The sequence below is a fragment of the Pelodiscus sinensis genome, chromosome 9 (genome assembly GCF_052426305.1).
Source record: "Pelodiscus sinensis isolate ZL-2025 chromosome 9, ASM5242630v1, whole genome shotgun sequence".
Taxonomy (NCBI): Eukaryota; Metazoa; Chordata; order Testudines; family Trionychidae; genus Pelodiscus; species Pelodiscus sinensis.
This window is the reverse complement of record NC_143060.1, coordinates 53,887,415-53,901,488: the sequence shown is the minus strand read 5'-3', so window position 1 is coordinate 53,901,488 and position 14,074 is coordinate 53,887,415. Positions and strand designations below refer to the sequence as shown.

The following is a 14,074-nucleotide window of genomic DNA, read 5'->3' as shown; positions in this document are numbered from 1 at the left end:
CATTAAGCTGATCTGCAATAGGTCCAGTTTTGTTTCAAAAGCAGAAACATCGCACACCAGAGAAGGCAGGTTTTTTTCTTTGCCTTGAAGTTTAAGATTGAGTGCATTTAAGTGGTGTGTCATATCAGTGAGAAAAGCCACATTTAGCAGGAATGTCTCTTTGTCTAAACATGACTGTAAAATCCTGGAGATCTTTTGCCTCCAAAAACACTTGTACAGCAGGCAGTAGATCCATAAACTGATGTAACACTTTGCCTGAACTCAGTCATCTGAATTCTGCTGCAGGCATTGCCAAGTCACCATACTGTGTTTCGTATTCCTCAACTAAAGCTTGAAATTGTCTGTTTAAAGGCATTTGTAACAATGAAGTTGATGATTTTTGTGACACTATCCATTGTGCTCTTGAGAAATCCTCTCTTCAGTTTGCTGCATAACTGTTCTTGGTGCAGAATGCAATGGTATGAAAAGAAATCTGGAAACTGTAGATTTTTCTTCAGCAAAGAAATTAGCTCTCTGTCTTTTCTAACCATGGGGGGAACATTATTGGTTGTTACCGAAATAAGCTTCTTCATATCAATGGGGGGAGAGATAGCTCAGTGGTTTGAGCATTAGCTTGTTAAACCCAGCCTTGTGAATTCAATCCTTGAGGAGGCAAATCTGTCAGGGATAGTACTTGGTCCTGTCATGAGGGCGGGGGACTGGAATTGATCACCTCTTAAGATTCCCTTCAGTTCTAAGAATTAGGTATATGTGGAGACCACATATTATATAATGCATTTTCCTGGTCCTTCAAAAAATGCTATCAGTGCAGAATAAACATCCTCTCTCCTAGTTTGACCCATTAAAGGTAGCAGAGTAAGCCTTTCTTAGACATACTTTTTCCATTGAAAAAATGCACCCAGATTATGAGCTGAGATATGTCTGAATGATCAGTAGATTCATCCATTGCCAAATTGAAACACTCAGGGGCTGTGTCTATCTAGACTGGCAAGTTTTTCCGCAAAAACACCTGCTTTTGCGGAAAAACTTGCCAGCTGTCTACACTGGCTGCTTGAATTTCCGCAAGAACACTGACTTCCTACTGTCTGAAATCAGTGCTTCTTGCAGAAAAACTATGCTGCTCCCGTTCGGGCAAACGTCCTTTTGCGCAAAGCTTTTGCGCAAAAGGGCCAGTGTAGACAGCTCAGATTTGTTTTGCGCAAAAGCGCGTCTAGATTGGCCATGGATGCTTTTGCACAAAAGTGCTTTTGCGGAAAAGCGTCTGTGCCAATCTAGACGCTATTTTCCGTAAATGCTTTTAACAGAAAACTTTTCTGTTAAAAGCATTTGTGGAAAATCATGCCAGTCTAGACGTAGCCAGGCTGTGTCTACACTGGAGTGATCTTGTGCAAAAGCGACCGCTTTTGCGCAAAGACTTGATGCCTGTCTACACTGGCCGCGTGTTCTTGCACAAGTAAACTGATGTTCTAATGAATAAAATCAGGGCTTCTTGTGCCAGAACTCTGATGCTCCCACACAGGAATAAGCCCTCTTGCGCAAGAGCTCTTCTAGAAAAGGCCAGTGTAGACAGGCAACATGAATTTCTTGCTCAAGAAAGCCCTATGGTTAAAATGGCCATCAAAGCTTTCTTGAGCAAGAGATCATCTTCACTGGCATGGATGCTCTTGCGCAAAAGCACATGCCAGTGTAGACACTCTATTCTGGAAGGGTTTTTGCAGAAGAACTCTTCCGCAAAAGAGTTTTTGTGTGAGAATGCGCCAGTGTAGACGTAGCCTCAGTGCTTTCACTGTCTTTTAGCAATTTAGAAAACAGATCTCCTGAAATGCTTTCAGTTCACCTTACTACAGTTGAGTCAGACACTTGCAGTTTTGATATTTGTTTAACTATATCCTCTGGCTACGTTTAGACTGGAATGGTTTTCTACAAATGCTTTTAATGGAAAAGTTTTCCGTTAAATGCATTTTCGGAACAGAGCGTCTAGATTGGCACGGACGCTTTTCCGCAAAAGCACTTTTTGCGGAAAAGTGTCCGTGACCAATCTAGACATGCTTTTCCACAAAAAAGCCCTGATCGCCATTTTCGTGATCAGGGCTTTTTTGTGGAAAACAAATCTCAGCTGCCTACACTGGCCCTTTTGCGCAAAAGGGACTTTTGCCCAAACGGGAGCAGCATAGTATTTCCACAAAAAGCACTGATTTCTTACAATAGGAAGTCAGTGCTTTTGCGGAAATTCAAGCAGCCAGTGTAGATAGCTGGGAAGTTTTTCTGGAAAAGCGGCTGATTTTCCGGAAAAACTGGCCAGTCTAGACACAGCCTCTTTGTTTTTAAATTCTACAAAAAGTGATTCACTGCAGTCCAAGAAGCACTGCTTCATCAATTCACCTTCAGTAAAAGATCTTTTTGATTTAGCTATGTGCTAAGCCATTTTGAAGGAGATTTCTGTAATGGCATCACTGTCTTTAACTTGTGAACGGAACATACCTTGTTGAGTATGGAAACCTTCCAGTAAGGAAATGTATCTTAGTATTTCTTAACTCGCTGTCAGGTGGATACAAGTCTTTGAACTCAGGGTGACAAGATTCATGGTGCCATTGCAGGTTTGTTTTCTTTTAATGCAGCGATAGTCTTTTGACAAAGAAGACACATTGGTTTTCCATTTATCTCTGCAAAAGTGAATTCCATCTCTCAAACAGAGTTGAAAACCCTATGTTCACCCAACAAGTGACTCTTCTTTGTTGCCATTTTTAATGCTTCTTATTAAAAAGAAAATTGTATACCAATGTTTTGGGTGTTTCTCTTGCAGTTTCAGGTAGTGTATTTCTTGGAGTGATTTTATTGTAAAAAGAAAAGTTTCCAAGCCAGAGCGCTCCAACCTGCAGCAGGCGAGGAGTTGGGTGAGTCAGGCCAGATATGAGAGGCAGAAAAGGACAGGTACCCAGGCTAATGACCCCCATGGGAATCTGTTGCTCCGTGTGGGATGGAGGCAGGGCTGCCCAGTCACAGTGCCAGACCCAAACGTGGCCAGTGTGAGCCAGTCAGCACCTCTCAGACTCTGCCCACAAGGCTAAGCAGTCAGTACTTCCCACAGTGCCCTGGTACTCCCAGCACCTCCTTCCTGGGGGCTAGAAACGCCGACACCCTGTATCCGTCTGTTCCAGCCAGCCTGTCTGCTTGTGTCTTTTAATGCTCACCCCACCTGGGAGACTCTTTGCCATTGTGGAGCATGTTCCTAGTGGAGGCCATGTTCAAAGGATCTCACCTGCAGGCTATGTGTTGGGCCCCGTGTAAACCCAAACCACACTGTGGGCTGTAAACAAATGGGACGCATGTTGAGTAGCCCTGTTTTAAAGGTGTCTCTTCATTTCTTCTCATTTCCTCACACAGTTGGTTTCTACTTAACCACTTCATGTCTGTGTCTTGAAATCTGGACTAGATGCCTCATGAATGTCCAACATTTCCTTCTAATTCTAGAGTCGTGTGGAGGAGGACCCCAACACAGCCAGCACTGTTACCACACTGATACTTGAGTCGATACCCCATCACCTGGATGTGTCCCAGGTATCCTCCAAGTCTGGGAAGGATCATCAGGTGAGTGATCTTAGGTGCCTGACACAGACAGGGTGGAGGTTGTAGGTGGTGAGGGGTTGGGGTGTGCTTCTCCTGCGGCCTTCTCGGCCTGGAGATCACACTGCAGTGCCAGTCTGGCCAAGCAGCCATAGGAGGCTGCACCAGAGCACCCCTGGGCTCTTACTCACAGGGTTTGGGGAGGCCGGCCACACTTCTGACATCTGGGTGGGACACCCTCCTATCACAAGCCACCACTTAGAAGGAGGCTGGGGACATACCCCCCCCTCACACACATACACGCACACACTCAAGAGTGCTGTACATGGCACACAGGCATGCCTTCATGCTTGAGGCAGAACCTGCTCCCAGGGACAGTGCTGCCAGGTGAAGGAGCATCTGCCGCTCATGCACCTCTTCCCTACACCCTGACCCCCCCTTTCCCCAGCGGCCAGGGACACAAGTCCTCTCCCCTAAGGATGCCACCACTGCTGGAACCAGCGTGTGTGCAGCACCATGGCAAGCCCTGCCAGCCCAAGGCCCCCCCCCACTCCCTGTAGGATCCCAGTGTGGCTGGCAACTTCCCATCCCTGCTTGTCCTTGGGATGTGGGGGTGGTGAGCTTGTTTCCCTGGAGACATCTGGGCTTCTGAAGGAAAGGGCCCACTATCCAGGGCACAGATAGCCTTGGTCCCAGGACACCACCTTCATCTGACCCGAGAACTGTCAGTCTCGGCTCCCAGATGAGGGCAAGGCTTCAGGGACAGTGTCTTCAGGAATGACTGACTGTCTCTCTTTTCTCCTCAGCAGACCAGCTGCACGAGGGGGCCAGGTGACACCACCCGGGGAACTCAAAAGGAACTGCTGCAGGAGCACATCTCCATGCTCAAGGCCCTGCATGAGACGCTGGACCAGAGGCTCTACTGTTGTGCAGAGAGACCTGGAGGGAGTTGCTGCAGAATGGCCGCACCATGTGCACAATAGTCTAGTTTCTCCTCGCCCACCTAAAGCCAGCTCCTGCTTCTGCTGCCGCTCCTACCCCAGTCCCAGCTCCTGATCCTTCCCCTCCTCCCATGCTAGTCCCTGCTCCAGTTCCTACTTCTGCCTCTCCCCCTAGCCTCTCCCCTCACCGAGGTCCCCACACATGAGGCAGTGGAAACAACCAAGCCAGGTGCCACTCCCATTCCTAGTACTGAGCTTCTCTGCACCTCTCCTCTTCTGCCCCTTGAAGGTTCCCATCCTCCCATTTTTCCCACCACTCTCCTCTCCCAGGTTCTTTCCACAGTTACTTTGACCCCAAATAAAAACCACACACAGTTGATTGTTTCAATAAAAAGTCAGTTTTATTGCAGAGGCAGGAGAGGGAAGGGATGTGGGGGTGGAATCCTTAAGGTTCCCCATTCCAGCACTTCACACACAAACATACATACACACACACACACACACACATACACACACACACACAGGACAACAGCCTGAGAGCGCCATACCTGCATGACGTATGCTCTAGGGGGTTAACTTCCCCACACCAAACTGGTTGCTGTTGGATTGGTAGCTGTTTGGTGTGGTGAGCTTCCACACAGTGATGGTGACTTACTTCTCCAGGGGGATGGTGGGTCACAAGTGTGTGTCCCATCACTTGAGGGCAGGAGCAAGCCAGGCATGCAACTCCAGAAAGGTCTCCTTCCACATGTGGAAATTCTAGAGCCATTGCTGGTCATCCCACCATTCCATAACAAGCCTGTTCCACCAGCTGGAACTGTGCACGATGGAGTGTAGCTGGAAGAGCTGCACTTACAGGCAGATGGTGAAGGTCTCCTTAATCAGCTAGGGTATGTCTACACTACAAAGTTAATCGAACTAACAGCCATTAGTTCAAATTAACTTTGATAGGCGCTACACTAGCAATCCGCTAGTTCAAACTTAATTGGAACTAGCGGAGCACTTAATTCGAACTAGGTAAACCTCATTCTATGAGGACTAATGCCTAGTTCAAATTAACTAGTTCGAATTAAGGGCTGTGTAGCCATTTAATTCGAACTAGTGGGAGGCTAGCCCTTCCCAGGTTCCCTTGGTGGCCACTCTGGGCACAGCCAGGAAAACTCCTCTCCTCTCCCCCAGCCCCAGGCCCTTAAAGGGGTAGACTCTGGCCAGACAGCACTTGACACAGCCAGCCCTGCCAGCAGTCTCTGCCCCGACCCAGTGGCCCCACGATGAACCAGGGAGCCAGTGCCAGCGAGCCATCCCCTGCCCAGTCCCCCAGCACCCAGGGGCCATCCAGGGGCCGTAGACGGCGTGCGTCCTCCTGGTCTAGTGCGGAGGTCATGGACCTCATTGAGGTTTGGGGGCAGGCCCCCAACCTCCATGATCTCCGCACTAGGTGGAGGAACACGGCTGTCTATGGCCGCATAGCAGCCGCCATGGCCCGAAAGGGACACAGGCGCACCCAGGAGCAGGTGCGCCTGAAAGTAAAGCAGCTGCATCAGGCGTACACCAGGGCCACCAGGGGCGGCGCCGCAGCAGGGGCTGCCAGCTGCCCCTACTTCCCCACCCTCAACCGACTCTTGAGGGGCGGGGCGGTCCGTGCCAGCCCGGAGGACAGCGAGCCAGAACTGGAGGGCCCTGACCCGGGTACACCAGAGGGGCCACCGCCAGCTGTTCCAGCAGGGTCGTCCAGGGAGACCGTACCGGGTAAGTAGTTCGAATTAAGTAGTTCGGGGGGGGGGGGGGAGGTGGGAAGGAGACCAGAGACCGTGCGCGTGGGCCATGCCTTCCACGGATCACGCAGACACCTGTGCACGTGTGAGCACGTGTCATGCCACCCTTGGGCAGGTGGCTCCAGCTGTGTGACACCCAGGGGCCATGGCCCAATAGGCACATGCGTGTGTGAAGAGACCTGACATGCTCCCGACCCCAGGGTGGGACCCAGCAGGATGCTTTCCCTTCACATGTTCCCTCTACACGGAGGCAGGGGACATCTTTCCCCCCCTCCCCCCGCCTCGGCCACACTATACATGGCTCAGGGACATGGGTGCGGTCTTGGGGCAGCTCCCAGACCCGGGGAGAGCCAGACATCCTGACCATGGCCTCTGTACAAGCACAGCGGCTCTGACGGTGCAGGGCATGGTCACCCTCATGTCGTGGGGGGCGGGAGGAGGCTGGGCATCATCTGCTGCGTCCCCAGGGAGAACTGACCACTTCTCTTCTTTCTCTACAGCTGCACCAGCTGCCAGTGCAGGGCGCACCATCCCGCCCAGGACATGCTCCCGCACCCGCGGCCTGCTCTGGACCACCACCACGGAGCAGGAGTACTGGGACCAGCACCTGGGGTTCATGCGAGCCCTGCACCGCACAGTGGAGGCCTGGATGCGGGCAGACCTGCAGCTCCGCCAGGAGCAGCTGGCTGAGGTCCGAGGGCTGAAGTCAAACCTGCAGGCCCGTGCTGGCCCTGCGCCTGCTGCCCCCCCAACTACTGTCCCTCCTCCCACTCCTGCCCCCCCTCCTCCCTCTTCCTCCTCAACCCCCACACCATCTTCCTCAATGTCCACACCCCCCACCTCAATCTCTGCACCCTCCACCCCATCCCCCCGGGGACGCCGAGGCCCCCTCCCTCGCCGTGCTCGGAGGCGGTTGGCCCAGTGAGACCCCCACCCCAATCCCTGAGTTTTCCCCTCCCCCTCCTTTCCCTTGCTTTCCCCTTCCAGCTCTCTCCTCCCAGTTTTCCCCCTCCCTTCTCCCACACTCTCTCCTGCCCTTTCTCACCTCCTTTCCCACGTCTCCCCACAGTTTTATTCCCCCCCCCCCCCAGTTTTGTTAAATAAAGAGAGTTTCTATTTTTGAACACATGTGTCCTTTATTTTGTACATCAGGAAGGGGGACTAGGGAGGGGTAAGTGGAAGGAGGTGAGGGAGGAATGGGGTACGAGCCCCCGATGGGGAGGACTGGGCTGGCTCTGCAGGCTCCTCGGGGTGGAAGTTCTCCTGCAGCCCCTTGATTGACCCCCCTCCCCAGATGGCAGCCTGCGGCAAGTGCCACCGGGCTGATGGCTGAGTGCTGTGATGTGCCGAGTGTGGGCATTCAGGGCACTGCAAGCCAGGACTGCTTTGCTGTCCCTCATCAAGTTAGACAAGCGAGCAGGGAACCCCTGAGAACTGTCTGTCCGGGGTGGGGGTCGGGTCCCTTTAAGTACAGCCCTCGGCTAGCCCTCGGCAGCACCTCCATGCTCTAAGTCCTAATCTGATGCCCTGCCGGTACTGCTTCCGGTCATCCTTAACCTCGGTTCAGGGTCCACTCAGTGTGGACATGCTAGTTCGAATTAGCAAAATGCTAATTCGAACTAGTTTTTAGGTCTAGATGCACTAATTCGAATTAGCTTAGTTCGAATTAACTAATTCGAATTAAGTTAGTTTGAATTAGTGCTGTAGTGTAGACATACCCCCAGGGATTTTGTTCCTGCTGGGTCAGGAGGGCAGCCTGCAGAAACTGTAGCACAACAGATAGGGGCTGTTGTGTGCCCAGAGGCTCCCTGGCTGGCAAGCTGAGGCAAGCAAGGAGACCACAGCAGTCAGAGAAAAGGCTTTGCTGTCCCTCAAGGAGGTGGGCAAGCAGGAGAAGAACATGAGAAACGGCTGTACAGCAGTCTCTTTAAGCACGCATCTCAGATAGCATCAGGCCTGAAGTGGTTCCAGGTGGCTTTAAATGTGATTCAGTATCCAATCAATGTGGATGCTCTATTTTGAAATAACTCAGCGGTATTTCGATGCACTTTTTGTTTATCACTGTGCTATTTTGAAATACGCTATTTTGTCATTTTTTCTGAAGTAGCTTATTTCCAAATAAATGTGCTGTGCAGACGTACCATAAGGGGTCTCAGGACCATCGTTCCCTCTAAGTTGCACAACTGTGCTGCCGCACATACAAAATTGTAGACCTGCCCTCCTTGTTTGCAGAGCCACACAGCAGCACTCACCACTCACTTTTCTGGTGGACCTGCTGGAAAGTGGGTGGTGGTGGGTTCTGGTGGGGCCACATAGTGGGTAGTTGCCCCCATTGTTGCCTGGATGGAGATAGGACAGCCTCACTGCAGCCTGGCTCCAGCTCCAGCATATACCATGCGGTACTTATCCATTGTTTAATGTACCAGGAAATTGCTTTTGCTTGCCTGTTGTATAGCACCACAAAGTACAAAAGAAACAGATCCTCTGGCTCCTAATTACAGTCCTGTCCTACATAGTGGAAACAATGAATGCAAGCTGAATATATAGCACAGATATGCATCCAATCAGAGAAAAGAGTGAAATCTTTCACATTTCTGAAGAAAACTTGGAAGGATCTTTTTGTTGTTGTTAAAGCACATTTCAGTGGCTTCAATCTCCAGGAGGAACACTGAATGATGAAGGGTATAGTACAGAATACAGGGAAAAGGCAGAGGTAACAAACAAGGCTGGAAACTCTATTTTGTGATGTTGGTGAGGTGAAATCTTGGACAACTGAATGGATATTATTCTCTCCAGGTTTCTTTTCTCAGAAGTGAGAAGATACTCTGTATGCAGGGCATTGGCGGTTGGTGAAGATTCCACTTGGGAAGGAAGTAGCTTCCCTGCCCAAGCCCCAACTTCTTCCCACTGTCTCCCCCGTCTTGTCCCTGTGCATCCTGTGTCCTGTGTCTCTGCTTACTTGTCCCCTTCCAGCCAAATCCCTGAACCCAAGCAAATTAATTTTTTTAAAACTTTCTCTTTTCTGCAATTTCTTTCTCAACAAAATGGAGCATGTTTTGTACCATGCGCCAGATATGCAGAAGGTACTTAATTAACAGCACTAAATATGGGAATAAGAAATGTCAGTCACAGGTTTATTGGAAACCCTCACAGCTGACATACAGGGAGCTTACAAATGCCTCAAACTCTTCTCATTGATCCTGGGGAACACAGAATGGCAAGCACCAGTTAAAACTAATTGGGAAATCTCTGCCTTTCACACAATCAAACAAGGTGTCAGGCTTCACCCTCAGTTGGAATTTGCCCCCTGAGAGGAAGAAGATGACTAGAATCAGGGTATGTCCACAGTGCTATTGCGTTCTTTTGACAAAAATTCGAAAGAACTGAGGAGTTTTTCCGACAGCAGTAAACCTCTGTCTGTGAAGAAAAAAGCTTTTCCCAAAAAAGCTTTTTCAGAAAAAGGTGTGTGTGGGCATGAAAGAGGGAGTTCTTTCGAAAGACGGGGCCTCCATGAAATAACACAGGTGCCCTGGTGGCCACTCCATCCGAACTCATCACAACTTTATAGTTCCTGTCTCCTGCCAACTCTTAAAGCTGCAAGCACTTCGGACAAGCCTTGTGTCAGGAAGCCATCCCAGACAGCTGCAACTCACCGTACAGCTCTGACTGCCACACTGCTGCAGAGCTATGGCCCAGCCACAAGCCCCCCGAGACCCTCCTGGACCTCACAGGGAGCATGACCAAGGCTCCCAGGACCCATCCAGGAGCTGGAAGAGGTGTGCACTGCCGTTATCTGGGGCAGAGATCCTGGCCTTCCTGGAGGTATAGGGTGAGGAGGAGACCCTGTAGGATCTCCACTCCAATTGCTCAAGGTCGACATATACGGCTGGATGGCCAAGGCTCTGGCCATGGGGGGCCACCACTCCAGGAGCCTTGAACAAGTAAGAAGCAAGGTGAAGCAGCATCACCAGGACTACATCAGGACAAAGTAGAGCAGCTCTCCCCTACTATACCAAGCTCCACCACATCCTGAGGAGTGGTTCAGCCCCTTCGCTACCCCTGATCATCGATTCAGGGCTGGAGATACCTGTCATCACCTGCCTGGAGCTCCCAAGCCAGGAGGAGAGAACGATAAGCAGCTGCAGGAGGAGGAGGAGACAGCCAGCACCATCACTCTCAGTCTCAAGCTGGTATCCCAGGGCCTGGATGTCTCATAGGCCCTGGGATACCTATGCTCGGTCTTCTCTCCATTCTCTATGGAACTTCACTTGAGATAGCTGAACCTGATGTTAAGAGATGTTGCAAAAAGCACTGTGATCAGTTTTCCATGTCTGTTGAAGATAGGACTAGAAGTAATGGGCTTAGATTACAACATGGGAGCTTCTAAGTTAGATATTAGAAAAATCTTTTTAGTTATAAGGATAGCTAAAAGTCTGGAAAAATCTTCCAAGAGAGGTTGTATAATCACCATCATTGGCGTGTGTTTTAAGAACAGGTTAGGCAAACACTTATCAGGGATAGTCTATGCATACTTGGTCCTGCTGCTACAAGGTGTGCTGGACTAGGTGACCCCATGAGGTCCTTTCTAGCCCTAGATTTCTATGATACATTTTGTTGTTCTATCAACCACACTTCAGAAGCAATTATAGCAGTTATCTTTGTCCTTGTTACTATGTTCCTCTGTTGAGTAGAATTCTATATAATTGACATGTAGGGAATCTGACATAAATAACATTTATTGGTAAGTGATATGTTTCTTGAAATACTGTAATGAATGAATGCTACTCTGGGTGTATATGTCCTGAATAGGTGAGATGCTTCAAATAAGAGAAAATGTCTTATCCATACCTATCAGTCATCTTTCTCTAATGCAAGTCCATAGTTATCCATCTTTTGTATGGTCTATAAGATGTTTAAAATAAACACACTTCTCATGTTCTGGGAAATGTTTTCTTGCTATTAGTGTTAAATTCCTACAGTTCCTGGTTTCCAAGCACTTTTTGGTTAGTGTACAGCACACCAGGTATTTATTCTTGGTAGCTGTCTTCAGAGAATGTACCGTGATATAAATAATCATAATGTCTTGTGAATACAAATAACCTGCTATCTTTTCTGTCTTTAGTAGTATTTAGAACTAAGTGGATATACCTGTTAATTATAGTAAAGAGAAATGAGAGACAAAATGAACTCATCTGATTCTCTCATTCTACACCTTCAACATCAGCTGATAGGTTTATTGAAGTATTTATTTCTATATAGATTCAAATGGAATGCACAGCTATTAAAGATGAGGCATCTTCTTGTGAAATTTTCTTAAATGATGGTTTCCAAACCACACTGAACAGGACTACCACTACCAGGTCTCGGATATGGGCAAGATAAAAATACCATTCCGAGTGAGGATTGAGTGCCACAGCATGAATGAATATAAGTGCAACTCTTACTGTTCCTTCTGGGGAAAAGAGATTTCTACCAGAAAACTACTTCAGATTTCTGCACAATGGTGAGATTCAAATTCAATACTTATGGCTACACTAGACTGTTTCAAAATATATGTTTAGGTATGAGACTTTCTTGATATGTTTACATCGCTGGACTCTGCACTGAAGTTCAGGGTGTTATCTGCTGAGTAACTTTTCAATCACTATGAAATGCAATCTGTGACTATCAAGAATTGAGAGGATACTGTTCTATAAAGAATGTGACAAAAATATAGTATTTTTGATGAAATAACATATCTTGCTTTCTGTGTATTTTTAAAGGTGGTTTGTTTTAGCTCAGTGATATGACCTTCTTAGAAACTAGGTTTTTTAGCAAATATAAATTCTGCAATCATCAGAATTAATCATCAGAAAACCTGGATCTACAAATGGAGATGCCATTTCAGGAAATCTTCATTTTCAACAATAAGCATCTGTTTCTCTTTGATCGTACAGGTACAGTACATAGAGGTTGTGTCTACATTGGAATGAATTTGCCTGCTTGTACATGCTTGAACATGCTGCTTGTCTACACTGGCGGGGAGTTCTTGCACAAGAACACTGACGTTCTGATGTGTGAAACTGGTGCTTCTTGCACAAGAACTATGATGCTCTCGCTCAGGAAAAAGCCCTCTTGCGCAACTGTTCTTGCTCAAGAGGCCAGTGTAGACAGGCAACATGAATTTCTTGCGCAAGAAAGCCCGATGGCTAAAATGACCATCGGAGCTTTCTTGCGCAAGAGAGCGTCTACACTGGCATGGATGCTTTTGCACAAAAGCACATATTTTGCGCATAGGCACATGCTAGTGTGCTCTCTTACTCAAATACTTTAACACAAAAACTCTTGTGTTAAAGAGTATTTGCGCAAAATCATGCCAATGTAGACACAGCCAGGTACTATTAAGAACAAGAATGGACTTGTACATGTCTTACATGCTTTTTGCAATTGAGGCCAAAATCCTCATGGAAGCTAAACTGTACAAGAGTCCAGTCTAGTTTACTTATATAAAATGTTGATCAATAAAGAGTTATTGAAAAATGGTGAGCAAATTCTGTAAACTGTCAAGGAAATAAAATACAATGAAATAAATACCGCTCTAGGGAACAGCAAACCTGTCATGCTATCCTCTTCAGCTGTCACTATAATGGCCTCTGAACACAATTTCTCCTGTACTTTGCCCTTCTTGGTCATTTTCTCCTGTCTTTGAAGACATAAGAGATCAGTATGAGAGGACAGTGACTCAGAAATTTGAAGTTAAAGCCAATTATTGTAACAAGACAAAAGGGAAAATAGTTAAAGGAATGCTAAATTGGTTGTGTCAGTACTTTACAAAGGTCTGGCGTGTACTGCAGCAGCAAAAAATGCAGAGCAGTTTTAAATCTTCTCTGCTAGCATGCCCTGGTGTGAGCAATTTTTTTCTCCACACATAAATAGCAGAATAGGTTATTTTTCAGTTATTACCTTCAGATTAAGAGGCAATGAAGAATCACCTCAAAGTCTCAAGAAAAAATAAACAATTTGGATCCTGCGTGGCAGGATTTTCTCTGATAGCATCAGGAGGATGAACCCATGTCTGAACTCCTCAAATGCTGGAGAATCAAGATAGCAGCTCCTGTGCCCCAACCTATGTACTGAGGCCCTTGTAAGGGAACAGGTGGCACATCTTTATATATTGCTGATCACTAGCTGCTAGGAGGCTGATATGACACATAATCTAGAATAAGAGCTGCACAAAGGCCACCTTTGCACCTCTCCAGCTATATGTTTCTTGATTGTAGGGGATGTTAGTGGACAACTCATCCTGCAACTCAAAATGGTAGCTACCTCATAGCTCCCCTTGCAGGAGGAAAGGATTTATGCCCTTTATGGATGCAACACACATTCAAAAATAACAATTTCCTGTCCAATATGTAGCCAAATAGTGGCTTCATCTATGTTACATTGCCCTACTTTATTTATGAGATGGGCATGTGAGACAGTTGTTAAAAGCCTTTTTAAAGACTGGGTATCAATTCTGTAAACAAATATCTGTGAGTATGTCTACACTACAGCGCTAATTCGAACTAACTTAGTTCAAATTAGTTAATTCGAACTAAGCTAATTCGAACTAACGGATCCAGACTAAAAAACTAGTTCGAATTAGCATTTTGCTAATTCGAACTAGCATGTCCACATTAAGTGGACCCTGAACTGGGGTTAAGGATGGCCAGAAGCAGTGCCGGCAGGGCATCAGATGAGGACTTAGAGCATGGAGCTGCTGCCTCAGGCTAGCCAAGGGCTGTGCTTAAAGGGACCCAACCCCCACCCCGGACA

The 14,074-nt window shown here is 47.7% G+C and overlaps 1 protein-coding gene across 7 annotated transcripts in view; it reads left to right on the top strand.

Moving 5' to 3' along the window:
- LOC149523939 (uncharacterized) overlaps positions 1-7,360 on the top strand; it is a 29,102-nt gene extending 21,742 nt beyond the window's left edge. For 6 of the 7 annotated variants that reach the window (XM_089780591.1, XM_089780589.1, XM_089780585.1 and 3 more), the window contains 3 exons: positions 3,472-3,588; positions 4,371-6,254; positions 6,781-7,360. In XM_089780591.1, the coding sequence (XP_089636717.1) occupies positions 5,777-6,254; positions 6,781-7,205 (903 nt within the window). In that variant the 5' untranslated portion in view covers positions 3,472-3,588; positions 4,371-5,776 and the 3' untranslated portion in view covers positions 7,206-7,360. The remainder of the gene's footprint in view (positions 1-3,471; positions 3,589-4,370; positions 6,255-6,780) is intronic. The other variant, XM_089780587.1, reaches the window with a different exon arrangement.
- The last annotated feature ends 6,714 nt before the right edge of the window (positions 7,361-14,074 follow it).